Source organism: Melanerpes formicivorus, unplaced genomic scaffold (assembly GCF_026170545.1).
Source record: "Melanerpes formicivorus ecotype bairdi unplaced genomic scaffold, bMelFor1.0.p_v2 SCAF_21, whole genome shotgun sequence".
NCBI classification, from domain to species: Eukaryota; Metazoa; Chordata; class Aves; order Piciformes; family Picidae; genus Melanerpes; species Melanerpes formicivorus.
The window spans coordinates 8,031,462-8,051,462 of record NW_027142373.1 but is presented as its reverse complement, the minus strand read 5'-3'; the positions used below and the strand labels follow the sequence as shown (position 1 = coordinate 8,051,462).

At 39.0% G+C, this 20,001-nt stretch overlaps 1 protein-coding gene across 3 annotated transcripts in view; it reads right to left on the bottom strand.

Moving 5' to 3' along the window:
- The window catches only part of B3GNTL1 (UDP-GlcNAc:betaGal beta-1,3-N-acetylglucosaminyltransferase like 1), a 116,810-nt gene extending 97,301 nt beyond the window's left edge, over positions 1-19,509 (bottom strand). For 2 of the 3 annotated variants that reach the window (XR_010988894.1, XM_068151389.1), the window contains exons 1-5: positions 19,027-19,508; positions 17,867-17,983; positions 17,634-17,733; positions 12,680-12,744; positions 4,621-4,686 (exon numbers count right to left, since the gene is read on the bottom strand). Coding sequence is in view for 2 of the 3 variants with exons in the window: in XM_068151389.1 (XP_068007490.1) it covers positions 4,621-4,686; positions 12,680-12,744; positions 17,634-17,733; positions 17,867-17,983; positions 19,027-19,122 (444 nt within the window). In the remaining variant the exon portion in view is untranslated. Of the gene's footprint in view, positions 1-4,620; positions 4,687-12,679; positions 12,745-17,633; positions 17,734-17,866; positions 17,984-19,026 lie in introns of all 3 variants that reach the window. The other variant, XM_068151390.1, reaches the window with a different exon arrangement.
- Positions 19,510-20,001: the final 492 nt, after the last annotated feature.

The window sequence follows — 20,001 nt, the reverse complement described above, 5'->3', positions numbered from 1 at the left end:
TGCAGTTCTACAGAAAGAAGGAGATATAAAAATTTGAAGCTACATGTGCACAGTCATGTTGTGAGGGCCCACATATACTCAAACAGTGGTGAGAGGAAGAATAAAGTAACACCATGCCCAGCAGACAATATAAAGTCCACAAATATTCAGTATGGTTCTAAGACAGATGAGAAAGTCAGTGGGTTTTGAGCATGAATAGTACATCTCATTTTAGCACCCTTCTTTTCTCCTTCCAGTATCTGGAATCCTTATGAAAAAGAAAAACTGAAATACTATTTCAAATACTGCTCTATTCTTGAAAGCTTCCATAACAGCACAGTGGCTTGGCAAAATGTGCCAAAGTGTGTGTACAATCCAGAGAAGCTCTTTAATGATGCTAGAGGTCTCCAAGAGCCTACTCACACTACATCCAGCAATTTAACCCCACCATAGAAAGTCCTGGTGAGAGAAAGTTCTGATGAGAGCACCCAGCAAGACAACCTGGGAGTAGATAATGCTAACAATCTCCTCTCTCACTGAAACAAAAGGCTGTTGGAGTTCCTAAAGGGTACCGCTCTGCTCAAATAAAATAACAGGACAAATGTGGGACAAAAGCATGAAAGACTGCATTGTGTGTGTGTGGTTTGGGAAATAATTTCCTGGGCTAATCCAAACCCAGAAGTCTTGTTCAACAGAACACTAGTATGTACACAAAGTTGGAACTCCTCCAGAAGAAGACAAATATAAGTAAAATAAGCTATGAAGGCCTGATTTTTTTTTCAGAATTAAGGGAAATATGATCTTGACTCTTCCCACTCATTATCTGCCAGCAAAGCATCCATGATTTGTGGTTGGTAAACAAGCAACTCCTGCCTTACCCTGGGATAAATGGGAGAGATGCTGCTTCTAGGGTAAACAAAAACTAGAGCGAGACATTTTAGTAACAGTTGTTCATTCTCTAGTAACAAAAGCATTCCTTATCTGATTAGAGCACAAGCAATTGGAAACATTGCTGGCTTGTCTGCAGCATAAGCACACATGTGCACTGGACAATCAGTGCCAAAAGGTTGGTAGCGATTCTACTATCAGCAGACAGTACAATGTCCCTAAGCTTTCAAACTGCTCAAAGCAGGTTTTCATATAGAGCTAGCAGAGCCTAGTAACTTCTAATATAAATAAGCAAAGTCTTTACAACTTGTGTCCTCTGAGTGTCCTATTTATAGAATTGTTGTCAACAGGACTTGCAGATAATGTGAAATATTCACCAGAGGACAAGATGGCAGTGGGCCTAGAGAGCTGCATTTAATAAAAACACAATGTATTAGTAATTTGTCTCCTGAGATCCAAAACTCTCCACTCTAAATGTTACCAATAACAGAACAACTGCATCCTATGAGGTATTTTTTTAAAGTCTTCCAGAGAACAACAGCTCAACAGAGTAGAAATTAATTTGCTCTTGCTTTTTAAAACATGATTAAGTAGACTACAACACAGGAAATGAGACTAGTAAAGCTCCAGGAAGCTAGTGTTACCCCAGCCATATTCCAGTACCTGAACCCATGAGCAAACCTCCTGCTGTATCAGAGATAAGACACACCAGTTTCTTTGTAGAACAACTAGTTGGGGAGTCATTCTAAAGGCATATGCTGTCTTTGGTTCTGGTGTTTAGTGACCAGGATTTAAGTCAGAGAAGAGCAATAGTTAAGAGTAACATGAAAGAGGAAGGACCTCAGGGATTCACTAGGATCTGAAAGAAGAGCTCTCCCAGTGGAATGTTTTGGAAACATTTCTTATCTGTAAATCTATAGTAGTGATGACAGTAGAGTGAAGCCTCCAATACTATTGCCCACTGGGAATACCAGCCTTTAAATGCGACTCTCAGTAAGAACCAGCAAGGCCAGGATCAGGAATGCAATTTCTGATGGTACACTGAGACCACATAAAGTCAAAAATCCAGGTCAGAAGAAGTTGCAAAACAATGGAAAGTCCAAGTCTGCAAATTAGAATTTCAGGAACAAACCAAAAAAGCTCACTGCCTCACTGGCATTTCTCAAGCTTCTGCTTTTTTTTTTTTTTTTTCCTTTTTTCTTTTTCCAACCCCCCTCCACCTACTCTGGCTTGACTGAAGCTAGGGTCAGAACTTCAAACACAGAACAGAACTTTATTCAAATATCCCCAACCATCTTCCAAGGCTAGAAAATTCAATGGCATAATTATTCTGAGGACAGTAGAGACCATTCTTTTAAGAGCAGCAGTCCACCCTGACATTGGTTAGTAGATTTGTGGCCAGAAGGTCAACTTGTTTGTTCTTTAAGTAACTCCGGTATGTGTCAGAACTACTGGGGAGCTGTGGACCAAACTGAACAGATGGATATGTTCCCCTTTCTTCTTTCAGGGCTTTGAATTGGAGTTCTAGTAGAGGTCTAAAGAAAAAACCAAGAAAACTAAGGTCACTGCCAAAAAGCTGTGAGGCCAGCAGTCGTGTATTTGGTCTGAGTTAATTTTCCCTAGAGAGCTCTCACAGTGTTGTGCGGAGTATTGGTGGCTAGAGAGGTGTTGATAGCACAGCAATGTTTTGGCTACTGCTGAGGAGGAATCTCTCACCAGTATCCCTGTGCCAGCAGATGGGGGTAGACAAGATCTTGGGAAGGGACAGAGTAGGAGAGCTGACCACAGCTGACCAAAGCAATATTACTACAGTATGACATCATGCTCAGCAACAGAAGCTAAAAGAAAGTAAAGGGCAGGGAGGGAGGGCATTCATTATTACAATGTTGGTCTTCCAGAGCAATGAGTAGGTGTAGTGAAGCCCTGCTTCCCAGGAAGTGTCTGGACATTGCCTGCTGGTGGGAAGTAGAGAATTAATCTTTTGTTTTCCTTTGCTTCCATGCCCACCATTCACTTTTGCTTTTATTAAACTGCCTTTAACTTCACCCACCAGTGTTTTCCATCTTATTTCCCTCTCCCCTTGTCCCCCTCTTCTGAGAAGGGGAACTGATAGCGTAAGTTGGTGAACACCTGGTGTCCAGTCAACATCAACCCATCTCAAGTACCACACAAAACCCGGACCACACATTTGTATTTTGCTTAGACTATATCATAAAGACACATCCTTCAGTCTGCTCAGGCACTCAGTACTAGTCATTTGATTTTTCACTTAAATAGTTCAAACTGTTAGGCACTAAAGTAGAACAGAATATAAACAAATCAGTTTAAGTGTTTTCTAGCAGACCACAAATTTAGTTGAAATTGCTTTTTTTTTAAAAAAAGTTTTAATATCTGAATAAAGAAGTCATATAAGTGACAAATGTAATAGCTATCAACACTACTTTTCAGAAGAAAGCTCAATGGATCAACTTGCCTTTCCAGTTTTGTTTTGGTTTTGGGCTTGTTTGTTTGTTTGGTGCATTTTACTACAGAATTACATTAACTGATTGACATCAGAACAAAAACAACCTTCAATGCATCGTTTTATTATGTTCATCATGTGAATTAGGTTAACTGCTGCTCAGGTGCTACTAAAATTATAATTTGATAAATTACCCTGTAAGGATTATCAGATTTCATGGGACCAAATACAGGCGGTGTGATGAGCAAGTATACATCCCACCACTAAGCAGCAGACAGTCCCCAACTTGTTAGCAGACCATCCTCAGCTTGTTGGCAGACAATCTTCAGCTGAAACAACCCCAATGATCTCTGCTTTGAAGCAAGCATGTTTCAGAAGAAAAGTTCAAAAGATGCTTAATTCCCAGAGAGTGACAATCCTAAAGCTGTCCATTTCGTCCTGAGACCTGCAGGAAATACCTTCTTGACAGATCAAGTCAGTTGGCCTTTCCTTTCCAGAAACCTCTTGCACACTGACATAAATCTCACAAGTGTCAGAGAAGTTACAATGATAAGACTATTTTTGTTGAACTCTTCTTGTAAGAATGCAAACTCAGTTTTCAAATTTATATAAGAGTATCTATGTCAATAACATTGACAAATAAAGAATTTGCCAGGACAAATTATTTATATTTATTCTCTTCAGGTAAGTAGAGAATGCACATATATACATACCCCTCTAAAGGACATTTGCTCTAATCACACGAGTTTGTCTAAAATCAAAATCGTGTAGATCATAACACAGATATCTCACAGAATGTTTTTGAGAGTTTATTTCAAAAGAATAAAGAATGTCATTCTTTATTCTTTTTTGTAGGCTGATACAAGGAGAAACATCAGTGTAACTGCAGGCCAGTTTATCAATGATACTGACCCACACATCCCTCACAGTACACAGTACCTTAAATAATGAGAACAGATAAACTACAGCTGTAGCCAGTCCTCTGCAGCTTCTCACACTACACAAAACCAGCATTCTCCTTTACATGACATACATTAGCAAAACCTGTATACTTACTTGAAAAACAGTATTACTGTCATAATGACATTTGGGTTACTGAAGAGGGAAACTAAGAACCGGAAGAATTTCAATCAAAGCTACTATTCAGTGCAAGGACTAAAAATAAAGGAAAAGAATACACTGGTTATTGCTTCGTCTCCACCAGCCCTACTGTGAAATTTTCATATCCTTTTAAAGATGTATCCGGCCCTCTGTAAGAGAAAAACACACAAATACAAGAAAAAAGTACTCACACTGTTTGGGCGTTGAATGGCAGCTTCATGCTGCAGCCTAATCCGCTGTGGCATCATCACATCATCCTGGAATAAATGGCATACTGTTATTGAACAGAAAAAGGGTACAGTACTCTGACACACATTAGAATATGCTGCTAAATTAACATCATTTTACTGGCTTGCAGTCAGACATACAAATGGAACAAACATTAAGAGACTTTACACTTCCAGTGGATTAAACTCAATCCTGTTCATATTGGACTTAATCATAACTACTATGCAACAACTGTGTTGTTATCTCAACATGTATCTTCCGGGCACCCACATAATTTATATACTAAAAGAAATTCACCAACTCTTTAATAACTCTAACAACTGTACTGGCAGTAGGTGTGGACGAGGAACTAAACTTAATTAAAAGCAGGAGATTTGAGACATTCCAGCAATGTGAGGAAATGCTCTTTGTACTCTGGCTGTGTCTTGTTTCATTGAAAAGGAAAAGCCTCTAGTGTCTAGATCTACCAGGTCATATTTCATGAGCACAAAAAAAAAGAGTAGTATTTGTGACATGATAAAATTCTGAGGAACAACAAAAAAACCCCAACGAAACAACAAAACAAACCCCATACTCATACAGGCTTTAAAACACCACATAGTTTTAAATTTGATATTAATATTTCTTTCACCTGTAGCCTAAAGTTCAATTTTCTGGCTGCCGTGTAGAGTTAGACACTTTTCTGTCCTTCCTTGAACAGACAGATGGTCTTTTCAAAATTATCTTATTCCCTGTTCAATATTATATCCTTTCTAGGATATGGTTTTATAGTCTGCTAAAATGCACAAATGTTCTTCCCTAAATTTACTCTCCTGAAGTTTCTGCCTGTCTTGCTTTCTGTTTTGTGCCACACTTCTTCCCTATCCGAGGATCATTTCAGTTTTAGTTGCTGTTTAAACCTAAAACAGCCTACTTCTCTTCAGAGTATTTCCAAATGATCTTACCTTATCAGGCAAAAGGAGTTCAAAGGAACCCTGAACTCCTGTTCTACATCCAGTCTTCTAAATAGTTGCTCTAACGAAAAATCATTCTAAGGAGATTCCTACTACAGCAAGAAGATTAATTTCCAAAAAACTTTCACATTAAAACTTTCAGTCAAATCAATGACAACAAAATATCCAGAGATCAGAGGACTGAATGACCTTGATATAAAGGTGACATTAAGGTTTTATCAATAACAGCACAAGGATGACAAAAAAAGAAGTAGATTCAACTATTTAAGATAATCCAAGGTTAAAGATAAAACCAATAAAAGTGGTCCTTATCATAGGCAAATTTATGAAAGAAGGAATTGTCAAAAGCAATTTTTTTTTCTGTGTTTAGGACATATTTAGTAATAAGAGATGTAAATAAAACCCTGATAGTTCAACCCCTGTACCTCAGTTACCTCAAAACTACAATGATGTTATTTACCATCCAATTCACTTTATCAGTGAGGAGCCAAAATTCAGGCACTGTATCAAGAAAATGTTCCCACAAAAACCTTACCTTATTTCCCATATGAGGAACAGTAATCATGTTTCTTTATGCCAAATACAGAGCTGATTTTTGTAAATCAAGGCCTAGTTTTAATAGAAACAAAGAGATCTATTTTAACTGAGCTTTGTTCATTCCTTTGCAAATTTCTTAAGACTCTTTGACATCATCTTGCCAGATCAAAAAATGTAGAAGAAATCCATCAAAGACCAAGGAATTTGAATGCTTAGAACAATGTTATTAATACAACATATGCTCTTGTGCTCAGAGATTCCAGTGTTTGTGATCCTGCACAACAGAGATAAATTTCACAGAGCTCATACATTTGCCAAGATGACAAATAATCAACTTGATTTAAAAAAGGTTAAATGAGCATGGAAAGCATTCAAGCCAAATTCAAATATTCCACTCACCAAACAGGTCAATGTGATGTTTTTCTAAGCTGACAACTTGACAGGAAAGGTCTAGTTCCCCCTAACAAAACACTGTGTCATTTTGATGCTATTGGCAAAGCTAACAAGGCTACAGATTGGGGTCTTAGGCTATCATCAAGATCATCAGTATTCTGTAAAACCCAGCTAAGCAGAGGCACTATAACCAAAAAATTCTTCAAAATGCCTTTTTTTTATTAACACATTTTTGTTGTCTAATGCTGGAAAACTCAAAAAAACTTTTATCCTTTCAGCTACTTTTTTTTGTTTGGTTGGGTTTTGTTACATAAGTCTGTCTTCTGGGTTTTTTTTATGACTAGTTTTAACACATTTGATGCACTGCTATATAGTTCTGCCATACTTTCCAGGTTCACGGAAGGAGAAAGAAAGGAATGGACGAAAGAATCTGTGTCTGAATCTGAATCTATTTTCATGTGACACAACTCACCAAACAGTGAAAAAAATCAAGAAAAATCGCAGGTAACAGCTGGATCTAATGTCATCTGAATATCTGTATACAAGCAAACAGGTAAACGGCAAGAAATAAAGCAACATAAACAGAAGCCTATTTCAGGCAGTCAAAATAACTTAGAATTTATAGGAATTTTGCCGGTTACAAACATGTTTCCTGTTCTCCAGCATCCATTCTGAGTAGGAAAACAATTTGCTCAAAGATGGGAGAATGAAAAGGACTTTATTTCCCATGAAAAGCCAGCAAGGATTTCTAAACAAGCCAGATGTGTTTCTGCCAGTGGGGGGCCGTGATCTCCATCACCTTTCAGTCCGACCCGCGTTCTGACGGCTGCTGCCCCTATCAAATGTGGCCCTTCTGCAGAAAGCTGCCTTGCTCCTCTCGACTTCCACACCACGGACAGATGCTGATAAATCTGAAAAGCTAGTTACACAACTATCAGATGCTTTCCTTCCAAGCAGAAGCACCATTCTTTATAAAAACACAGAGAGTATATACTGAGCTAATTGTTTTGTTTTATTTTACTCATATGATTAGCTGAAGAAAAAGGAGAACCCAATCAATAGACTGAGCTTAAGAATATTGCTCGAAGCTGTTGCTTCAGGATGTTTTTTTAAATCAGTTTGAGTAAATTCAAATGACAAGCATTCACTGGCCTCTTCAGCCATCCTGTCTGCAGCACACTGAGTTCCACAGTGATAACTTCAAGATTAAAAGTGGGGGATTTTGCACTTCAGAAAGTAAAACAAAGCATACAACTCACTGTACAAAACACATCTACTTTTTAAAACCAAGGACAAGTTCACGCTAATTGCAGCTCAGTACTGAAGTGCTTTCTCAAGCTCACATTACCAACTCAGAATCACATGCTTTTCCAAATACAACCTGTAGCAACACCAGGAGGAATGTTTCACTCACTGAGAAACAATATGGCTTCTCCAAAGTCTTTCAGTCCATCAAACGGTCATTCATTTATCCTGCACCTGCTCAGACAAGAGTGAAAAAATCTTTCTTTGCTATTGTTCAGTTCAGCTCCTTGAAGCAGGGAAGTAAAAGGCCTGGGACCTCCAAAACCTGGCCTGCCAACAGCATTGCCAAAGCAAATACCCTGATGGGAGGTAATTTTCCAGAAGATGGGTTCTTAAAGAAACCCCACACTACCAAACCCTTCAGAATCCTGCACTCTAAAGGCCACACAGAATTCACCTGAGCAGAACAAGATCTGTCAGTACAGACAAGATCATAGGAAAAACCAATACTTTTGTGTTTCTGCTTCTGAATTGAATTGAGAAAGAAAGAGGCAACAAAGAAAACACTTCAGAGTTTCAGAAGCTGGCTTTACTAATCACCTTTCATTTCTTGAGCACGGCAACAAAATGGTCTGCATGGGAAGACAGACATGAAGTTCTTATGCGTCTGAATGACTAGTACCTTCCATCAATAGAATCTTTTAATGCAACATCACTATTAATTGATCAGGACATTTTTGCTGCTGCAGCACCTTGGTGCACTTGTTCAGCAAATTAAAAGTTCTCTTGAAGGCTTAAGTCTCTGAAACATCTACCAAGTCTGGCTAGCTAAGGTCCAACCAACTTCTTCCAAACTTTTATGAATACCCTCTCAATGAAGTGTTTTTGAACTTGAAACTCAAGAAGAGCATGCAATTTCACACCAATTAAGAATTAACATTCCAAATTCAAATCATACAAACAAATCTCACAACAGAAAGGCACAGGTCAGCAGCTGCCAATTCAAACATGGGAATGCCAGTTGTGGTGGTCCACTCTCACTTCTGGGGAATAAAACTTAACTGTTTCCCTTTGTCATTTTCAAGTACAAGCAGCGACACTGTGGCAACACAGTTTAGAGTGACATCTTTGAACTTGCTAGAAATCTCAGTAACAGTGATACATTGCCAACAGAGCCTTTGAAAAGACTAAACAAATGTGTCAAGCACTCAAGCCATTCTGACTGGGCTGCAGGTCAAAAAAGGACACATTTCATATTTCTTCTTTAACAGGAAGGAGCCCTCCAACAACACTTTGATTAAACCTGAAATAATGGGAAACTACACAGAGTGTTAGGACAAAATGAAAGCATGTTCCTTTTTAAAGAAACAGAGTTTTATACAAGCACAGACATGTTCAAGTGAATGTCAATGAAAATGGCAGTTCGAAGCAGAAAAAGGAATTTTTAGTGTGAGAATCCCACTGTGATACAACTGAGCAAATGATTATAACAAAGATGGGAACCACCCCAGAGAAGTGCCAAACTAAGGTTACAATACAATGCAACTGGCAGATAAAGTCGTAACTGCAGGCAATGTGAAGAGTAAAGCTAACAGTGTTTGCATAATTAGTTCATTCTATTGTTGTTACAACCAAGATTTTCGAAGACAATAAATGTTAAATATGAACAGCTTGTTAAATGTCTTCGATTTTTCTACTTGTTTTCCTGGTGGGAAAAATGCCTCAGTAGCTTAGAGGCAAAATCTGTAACAACAACCACAGCAAACCCCCCCCATAATAGCTATTAGTCAAACAGCTGCCACTTCATACTAGAATAGGCTGATCAAATTCTGACAGTTCTGAGCTCTGTAACCTTTTTTTCCACATTTCTTCTCAATTTGTTGTCCTCACAAATCTGTGTTGAGAGACATAACACAAGCAGCTTGACTCCAGCTGGAATGGCAAGCAAAACAGTCTCTCTGGAGCCAGTGCTCCCAAAGGTGCTTCCAAATATATTTGCACATTCACAGAATCATAAAATCATTTCTGATGTGATACAAATGCACAGGGAGTATTTCTCCACCTATATGAAATGTACTGAAATAACTGACTCAGTCCCATTTCTCCTCACTTCCACCTATATCAAACATGAATTAGGGCTGCACTTCTGAAGGTCAGTTCCCTGGCATTACTGCAGTGCATTCCAAAAGGCTGATATCAACATTCCTTCCTAGAGAGCTCGATACTGGACTGGTGACTGAAATAAAGAAGGTAGGTGGAGTGTAGAAACAGAATTGTTAAACAGCTGGCCACATCTGTCTCAGCTATTATCACACAACATTTACTAACCACAGCCAAAATATTGAGCAATTTTTAGATTTGTAGCAGTTTCCACACTCATTTTATTTCCTATTATCTGTTTTCAGGGAAAAAAAACCAAAACAAATAAAAAAATAATCACAGTCCTGAGGAGAGACAGTAGAAAAAAAATGTGAGTAATACCACTCATTCAATATTTCTTTTGTATTGAGATTACGCTTCTGATGGTTCAGAACGCCTTCTGTTATGAAGGATCTGGCTCAATAGCAGGAATAGAAACATGTAGAACAGAAAATCCTGGTAGCTTCTTCCAAGCTTATCCACACTGTAAGTCATAAAATTCTCAAACCACTTCAAGTAGGTCTTAGTTATACTAAATATAAATGTATGCTAATGATAATATTGAAGAAATCCAATTTCATCACCTGTTACATTCCTCAACAGCTGCAATTTGTTTCCCTGATGTTTTGTTATCCAGTCAGCAAATAGAACCAACAAAGCAGCATGAAGAGGCACAGTGTAAAAACACCATAAGATAAATTACAATTTAAGAGTTCTGAAGAGCTCTCTATAAAAATATTCTAGTCATGGGGTCTGTGTTTATAGGTTGGACTCGATGATCCTCGAGGTCTCTTCCAACCTTAGTTAGACTGTGATTAATTTAATTTAAAGAACCAAATTTTCTAGTTACTGCCAGCTATCTCCAAACACCTGGATCTGTCTGGATTGCAAGACTAACCCAAAATTTATTTCAGTAAATTAATCAGATTTAAGACAGAAAATATGAAGCTCCATGGGACAAGACAATAATGGATTAATTTTTCACTCATGGTAACTCATGGACTCAGCTAAATTCAGCCAACACAAGTACATACATAACTCATCCTGTGTACTCCCTATGATGCCTCGTACAACATGGTATCTGCTCAAGCCTGCAATATTCGAATGCTGCAAATCCTAAGTAAGATCTGATTTCTCTTTTTTCCATTTTAGGCATGTAAACAGCCTTACAATACAGGAGAGTTAAATCCATGGAATCATTCATATAAATTAAACTGCATTTGTATGTATCTACCTGATGTAAAGCAAAAAGAACAACATCCTGAGTTCATTCAGCTTAACAAAGCTGGCAGCACTCCAGTTACATCATGGCATCATGTTTGATGTCCCTACACTCTGTCAAAATCTGGTGAGTCAGGTGATCAAAAACAGAGCAGATTTTGTGTTCATACTTCCTCAAAATAATTTGTTCATGAAACAGAAACTGACACTCAGTACTGGATATGAAATACTTCTTTTTCAATGGATGAGAAACTGACCTTTCCAAACACTGCTGATTTGTAGATGTGATTGTGAGTTCTGTGTATTCAGTGGATGTTCAAAGGGCTTTTACTGAAATACCCATATATACCAATTTGTATCACATACTGCATTTCAAAGCTTTACCCCCCATAAACTTACATCCAGAGACTTATGGGAAATCCAGTCCGCAAAACAAACAAACCACCGCCCCAAACCAACAAACTCTTGAAGGGGAGGCAGGATAAATTCAAATACACTCATTTTAAAAGTCATGGTGTGCTGCTAAATACAGTAATAGCTTAATTATAGCAAGAATAAAGGCCAGGAAAGTTACCTGCAATACTCAATTTCTTAAATGGTAACACAAGAAATTTCTGCATTGCCTTGGGTCAGAAAAACAAAATCCCAACACTTAACACCGTCTTGCCAACAGGACACTGAGGAGTTTACAAAATTTGAACAAACAAAGAAACAAACAAAAAAATCCTTCTATGTAGTTGATACCACAAATGGAATTTCCAAACTGAAAAGTGACCCAAATTAAAAGCTGTGTGGTTATAAGGCTGTAGAGTTTATAACCTTGCTCTCACAACACTTTCTAAGGAGCACGGGCAATCACAACATTAATTTCAATCCTACCTGAAAATCTACCCTTTCAGCCGCCAGTTCATCCCAGTACTACACTAAACCACAGTTCAGCTCCAATTCGGAGGAAAGAATCAATCTTCAGGTGAAATTACATAAGATCAGTGAGCCTTAAAGGTCCTGCTCTTCCTGCCTGATCTTAGCCACATGGCACCATTCCTCGGATCAGCTATGCACATTTGTGAAACCCTTCACTGAATATTAAGCTGAATGAAGTCAGATAGTTATCTGTGAGTTAGTGAGCTGAATGCCTCCACAGAGGGTATCCAACAAAGGACAGGAAAAAAATTTCAAGATGGAAGGAGAGACCTCTCCTATTTTGCATCAAAAAGCCTGTAGATTAGCTCTTAGTTTCTCATCAATATAATTTTCTGAAGAATGTGGGAAAGAAAGATCCTGAAAACACCTAAATACCCACATTGCCCAACCCTGCTCACAATAGCTTGTGAAATCCTATAGGATCAAAGAACGATGTAAGGCTGTAGGCTTTCTACAAGCTGAAAAACAACTTTACAGCTATAAATGGTAACCTGCATTCTTACAGCCCAACCACCTTTAAACAGCTCATCTTTAAGGCAAACCAACAGCTACATGAAAAACAGAAAAAAATTATTGGCAAAATAAAGTCAGACAAAATACATTAACTTACTGAATCCAGAAAGCAGAGATAGGTTCCTGAGCTCTGAATGACTGCTTGATTTTTAGCATATCCAACTGTTGAAAAAGGAAAGATAAAATTACATGGCACTTTTTACCTTTCTATCTTTTTTAATCTTAGTGCAGTCAGGAAGAAATAAAAAGAACTAAGAAAATTTGTCTCAAGTAAGGGACACTATTTTTCCATATTTAAAATGGGGAAATCTGTAGATATTTAAGTAGTAAGTCTATTTCAGTCATCTTCTCAGTTTTATGTGTTAGACTTCTACCACCAAGCAGAATCAGACTGTTTTTGCTAGCCCTCCACAAGAACATAACATGTAGTACAGATCTTTAAGAATCCAGCACCCTAGGTTTCACATCCAATACCTACTGTGTAGCATCACAGAGTGGTTTGGGTTGGAATGAACTTTCAAGGTCACTTAGCCCAACCCCTCAACAATGAGCAGCTGCTGGGAACCCTTGCTTGTATGTAGTTTCATCTCTTAAGTCATAACAAATAGTACCAAATGATAACAAGGCAAAGAAAGAACAAGACCAGGTCCCCAGAAGGACTCCAAAAGAAGAGTTCTGCTCCTTTATGCTTGTTACGCAAGTATGGAAATACAAAACTTTTATGCACCATTTATGTAATGCAGAGGGGAGCCAAAGCAGAAGGATGTATACATAAGCATGAACCTGGCTTATTTACACCATACCATGTTATGGAAGACCACACTGAAATATAAATACAGTCAAATTACTGTGTTGGCATCTAGTGTCTTTTGGTTTCTGACCCCCTGATGCTCGTTGAATCTTTTACCAAGACATTTCAGGAAGTTGAACCAGAAGAAAACTATTTCTGTCAGCTTAATTTCTGAGGCAGATGACAGCATTGGTGGGTCAAACAAAACAAAACAAAGAAAAAGAAAAAACAAAAAGAGGAAAGCAGGAATACACAGCCAAGGGTAAGGATGAGACTGCAGCAACCATCAGTAAGATGCAGGTAGGGTTACTTACCTGTTTGTATGTAGACAAAGTCTACCTAAGAACATTCTGCTCTATGAATTCTTCTCCTGGACAGCACTGTGAGGAAAGGTCATGCTCTATCCTGTGCTATTCTGAAAATGCTACGTGAATTCCACTTAGTCACAAATCCTACATTAAAGCTTTGTTTAGAGTATTTACAGAACCAAATCAGGGAATCCAGCAAGACTGGCCTGACATTCAAACCCAATGATGTGCAGTACTGTGAGGTTTTTATTTAACAGGAAAACTGGAAACCTAAAGCGCGAAAATTCCACCATGAAGTGCAGCAGGAATAATTTTAAATATTATCTCTACAGTTCCTGATTGTGCATTTGAAAAAAAAGCAGACTTCTGTAATTCTCTACTCTTTTTATGTAATGCAGATTTAAATATGCTCAGGAAACAAATTTAACTGGGCTCAAAGGTTCATGCAGTTTTAATGCACATGCTCCTTGGCTATTTGGCTGAGTTGTCCAAGCACAGAACAAGACTTATGACTGCATTTCTTCTTGCCTCAAAGGAACATTATGTCAACAGAGCACTACTAATAAAGGCTCTTCCTTATTACAGTGTTATTCTTTTCTATTGTGTTTTGAGTATTTTAATCCTCACCTTAACTTCTCTTCATCGTGGATTTCTTGAACTTATGATCTTAGAGTGTATTTGCATAATACTTTCCATACACAAATGAATATCTAATCTAACAAGTACAGCTACTCTCATTCTCCTTTCTACTGGCAGTAAAAAAGCCGCTGGCAAAGTCAGCAGCTACCACAACAGCAGAGCTGAATCCTGGCATGAGCAGTTCTACTGGGAAACAACTGATGCAAGTTAGCAGGTCTGGACATGCCAAACAAGCAAAACCCCAATACTGTGAAGGTCCCTACAAAAGCAAGAAGTAGAAGAACAGAATAGAACTAAACTTGCCCAAGATCAGTCAGATCAATACTCTCACACACCTTTGCCAGCTGTAAAGCAGCCCATACTTATCTTTCAGTGCTGCCATTAGTAGACCCCAACATTTCAAAAACTTTCAGCAGAAAATAAGGAAGTACTAAGAATTAATAATGCAGGGAAAAAGTAAAGGAGACTCAAAGGCAACTACAAAGTGGCAATTACATTACTTTGTGAACTTGCAGAAATATTTTAGATCCCATTTTCAAATAAACACTTAAAGTCAAATCATGAAATATTTAATATTTGCTAAGAAAAAAGAATTTCTGAGATTAAAACAGAAACTATCCTGAAGCTGTACATATACCAACTTTTTGTTTTGTTCTGTTTTTGTTTTTAAGAGAGAGAAGAAAATACATGTATTTTTTAAAATATTAATAAGGGAGCTCTAACTCCCCACAGAAGAAACTAGATACTAAAAATTGTTTCACCATGACAAATCTGTGTTTGGCATGAGTGAAATATTTTCTTTAATATTACTCCACTGAACAAAATCAAATGTTTGTGCCAGGTCTCTGAGTTTTGTAAGGCCTGCTTACTTGGTGAAAAGAGCCTGTTACCATGGTTACAGCCTTAAAAACTTAAGCCTCAGTGAGATATTAACATTCCTCACTCTTGGAAAGAAAAAGCTTTCCTTTTTTTAGGCAAGTGACCCTTTCTTTTTTCTAGGTTCCCCCCCCTTTCTTTTACATGCTAGAAAAGAATCAGAAATAAATCCTAATCTTGTGTAAATAGTTGAAGATGTGAAGCCTGACTAGTACATTGTTTCTGTACTAAAGCATCTTCTTTTAAAGGAAAGACTCCTTACAGTTGTAACTAGCCCTTAACATAATAAAAGTAAATCACTGAAAGCAAACAAATACTATGGATTTCAAGTAACCTGCTCCTAAAATGTAACAACCATGAAGAAAAGATGTCCTCGTTTTAATGATGACCTGAGAGTGACTTCCTCATGAATAAGTTTGGGTTTGTATTTTTAAAGGAACTAAGCATTTCATACTATTATTTAAAACAATGCTCACAGCTGCATCTCCCATCCCCAATCTATAAAAGATTTGTTCAGGTTTCAGCCATCCCAACACTGATAAATGCATCTTCAAACAAAAAATAATCTGACATACTCTCAATGGCACAAAACACTCCTTGTGGTTCACAACTCAAACTTAGTTTTAGGTTCAGTTTCCTGAAGTGCAAAGGTGAACTGACTTTTGGAACTCTAACAGAAATTAACGTCAAAACACTGCAACTCTGTTTTCTTCCAAATGAAAAACTAGTTTACACACAATTAATGCAACACTCTATTAGAAACAAGAATTTATGCACAGAAAATGTTCTATAAATGTGAAAAATGCATGCTATAACAAGATAGTAATAATAAAACATTCCTAGCCAAGTTTCTTAAGTACTGTAATTAACAATCTCTGGTATTATTCTTTGGCTGAGAAACTGCAACCTATTTAGTATCTAAATCATCAACTAGTAAGACAATTAAGATCTGAAAGGAAATTGATCACCCAATAGTTGAGGCAAAGCAAAAAAAAAGGTAAATTTCCAGGAATGCAAGCAATTCTTGGCATTGCTCAACTCTAGCTTCATCAGTTGTCCAAAAGAGAAAAAATCCCTCCAGAAACCTTGTCTGTCTTTTGTCATCACCAGCTCAATAATGCTAATATTACAAGCTGCACTGTCAAAACACCACCAGTTCATACTAGAGATATTAAAATACTAAAAATATTTATAGTAACAGTTATGCTGTGTTACTTCAGTACTGCAGGTCTGACAACTGTTTAAAAAACAGCTTTAAAGAAGTCTGTAGTCAAAAGAAGTGACAGTAAATAAAGCCAGAAGCCTACACAAGCTGCAGATGAATGCAGTGGACAAACTCCAATTTATTCACGTTTCAACAAGATGAAAAAATTAAGCTGCCTGAAACAGAACTGGGCTGTTTTACAAGAAGATTTTGAGGAGACTGTAAGAAGCCCAACCTTCTTTCCAGTTACAAACAACATATTTTGTTGAAAAACAGAAACTGACAGGATTTTGTTACAGTGTTTCCAAAACACAAGTGAAATGAAATACACACATTTGGAAACAGTTTTCTATCAATTGCTACCTGTTACTCACTGTCACAAAATCCCGAATTGAACATTATAGAGCTCCCATGTAGAATGTGAGCACATCGTTCTGCTTGCTCTGTCCTGTGGTTCTCCTTCTGAACACAGACATCATCTTCTAACTTCAATGCCATTCAAAACCAGCTTCTTCAAAGAGCAACGTACTGATATTTCTATTTTACATATTAGCAAGCTTGTCTGCTAAAAAACCCTACACATTAAGCAACCTACACAAGCAAATGAAAAACTATTAGATAGATTTGTCTGTTATCTCCTCCAATGGGTAAAAATAATATTAGCATGTAAATCAATAGGAAATCACACTATAGGCCTATCTGGTAGCTCACTGAACATACTGGTTTAGCCCCTTGTGTAAATAATTAGGCAGTTGGTGAGAATTTTAGCTCACATCAAAGCTTTTCTGAAACCTCTGTTTTAACCTGATCATCAAAAGGACGTAAAAATGTATTCAGTTCTATTTCAGGGTTGATCCTACAATACTGAAAGATATGTGTTTACTTTTTATAATCTTTATGTAAGAAATTTGGGTTTGTATTTTTTTTTGCTTAAAACCCATCTGCTGATATCAGAAAGCCACAGTAAGATTGTAAGCATTAACAACGTTGTGTATATTACAATTAAACAAAATTCTTTTGCAGAGTAGAGCACAAGTGTTAAGCCAAGTCCATCTTTCCTGGACACATAAATTCTACAGAGACAAAGCCAGCAGGGTGAAATTCTGAAGTGGAAAGAGTTTAGAACAGAGAACTCTGGAAGACAATATGTTTTTTTCCATTGCAAACCAAGTGGCTACAAAGACATTTTTCAAACAACCTAATCCTCAAAAAAAATCACTATTGAGATACCTACCGCCTCGAGGTTCAGAGGAATCATTACTACCAATGATTACTGGAACACCAGCATCTTCCAGCTTGATCTTCCATTTCTCAATTATTTCAGCTGAACCATCCTAGAGAAATGATGACATGGATACAGCTAGTTTGAACTTGTACAATGAAGAACCAAACACAAGTCCAAAACAAAAATTCCTATTGGAGGCAGTGTTTACTTGAGCAGTAATTGAAATAACGTCTGAAACATACCTTACTGGCATCATTAAAAACTGACAGCTCCATGGTTTCTTTAAAATCTTGTTCCCAAACTGACTTCAGGCACTCATCTAACCAGCATTCACTATTGTGAACAGGCACAATGACAGACTACAAAAGAAAAACCAAACATCAAACAAGATTCCCAATGTATGTCGGCAAGCCCCAGATCCTTATGAAGCTTGCACAAAACATGCATCTTAAAAATACAGTGCCAGTTATCATCACATGACTAAACCAGAATACTTCAATCTCCTTGGTTAATTTAAAGAGGAAAAAGACATGCGCTAGGGCATTGTTTAACATATAGGTGCAGATTCCCAGTTAAAACACCAACCAGCTGGTAACAAACTCAAGACCATGTCAATTTCTCCTGTCCCAAAACAAGATCAACTACAGCAGTATGAATGGTGGCAAACTGTCATCTCCAGGGACTGAAACACCAACCCTGCTAAAGCAATTTCTGAAATCAGGCACTAGGGAGATCTGTAATACCTTTCCCAATACCTGAAGTCCTTTGCTTCAGTTTATGCTAACAAGTATCTCAAGATCCCAGCAGAGATTATTATCCTTGTTCTCTTTGCAGCAGCCTTTCATACATTTGGACTGCCACCATAACACTGAACCACAGAAATACGCATAAAGATCTTTGAAAGTAATTTTGAGACAACACAGGGACATAATTTGCAAACAAGTAATGTAATCTTGTCATGACAAGACCAACTGACAACTGAGTTAAAATTACCATTTTATAGCAGAATCCAACAGAGGAGCATTTTCATGGCCTAAGAGCCACGTGCAAGAGTTGAAGTACAGAACTATGAACCAGATCTGGACTTGAGCATTGTTACACTACTTGGTTTTCCCTGAACTGCACACGTTCTAGAGTAAGACTTGGAGATATTTTAGGTGATTTTAGTAAGGTGGTTTTGCCGTCACGAAGCTGAAGCTAACAGCTCCTGGCTTCACTGCAAAATTAATTACTACATATAGCAAAACCGGCAGCATGTGAAATGTTTAACAGGTAGTTCACGCAGGAACAGGAGGAGCTCGGCTCGAGCGCCGCAGCCGCTCAGGACTTGAGTCCCCAGATCCGCCGCTAGCCGCCCGCCCAGACGTCCCCTCCCCGCCCGAGCCTCGGGCCTGACACGTACCACCTGGACAGCGCAGCCTTGCCCCGCCGGCGCCCGGGGGGACGCAGGGCGGTGGGTTGCGCCGGGGCTCCCGTCGGCTCTCTCCGCCTCCTCCATGGCAGTCTCCGCCCCTTAGGGAGGACGGGGTGACATTCACCCCGGAACGCCCAGCAGGGAGCCCGCGCTGCCGGCTGGGCATGCGGCTGCGTCACACGGTGGCCGTGGGGTGCTGCCAGCTCTCCACCCGATTTTGTTTGGAGAAACTCCCCACAAGGCAGCGCACCCGTCTCCTCCCGCTCCCGGTTTCGTCGCCGCCGCCGCTTCGTCCCCCTCAAGCTTGCTGCGTCTGCACGCGGGGAAGCCGCAGCGGGCGGAACGACGATAGAGATGGCGGCTGGAGAGGCCGGAAGCGCTGCGCCGCGCGACAGTCTAGGGGAGCGGCGGGCAGCGAGAGCTGAGGGGAGGGCGGCCACGCGCTGGGGTCGAGCCGCTCTTCGGAGACAGTTTCGCCTCCGGGCTGGAGGGACCCTGAGGGCGAGCCGCCGACCCTGCCCCTTGCTGGAAGAGGCTGCCTGGGCCGGCGGCTGCTGTGTGGCCTTCTGAAGTGCAGTATCGCCTCCTGCGTTCCCCTGGCCTGGCTCGGGGTGTGCTGGTCAGGCAGTGGCAGGGCTTAAGGGTCTGTGTAGAGAAGCACTGATTTGTTAAATAAACGGTCTCTGCAGTTTTCCACCTGTTCTCTTAACCACATTTTTACTTGTATGTCTTCGGTCATCGATTTCTTGGACAAGAATGGTCTTGTTCAGTGCCACCAATGTGTCCTCCCTCCCCCCTTTTTTTTCCCCCAAACATTTAAAAAAAAAAAAAAAAAAAAAGGAAAAATACTTGGTGGTGATAATGATTATCATTTATCGACCATTTACTTACTGAAACTAGAATTGTGCAACCACTTGCTCCCTTGAAAGTATCCACAACTAAAAAGGAGCTCAAGACCAGGTC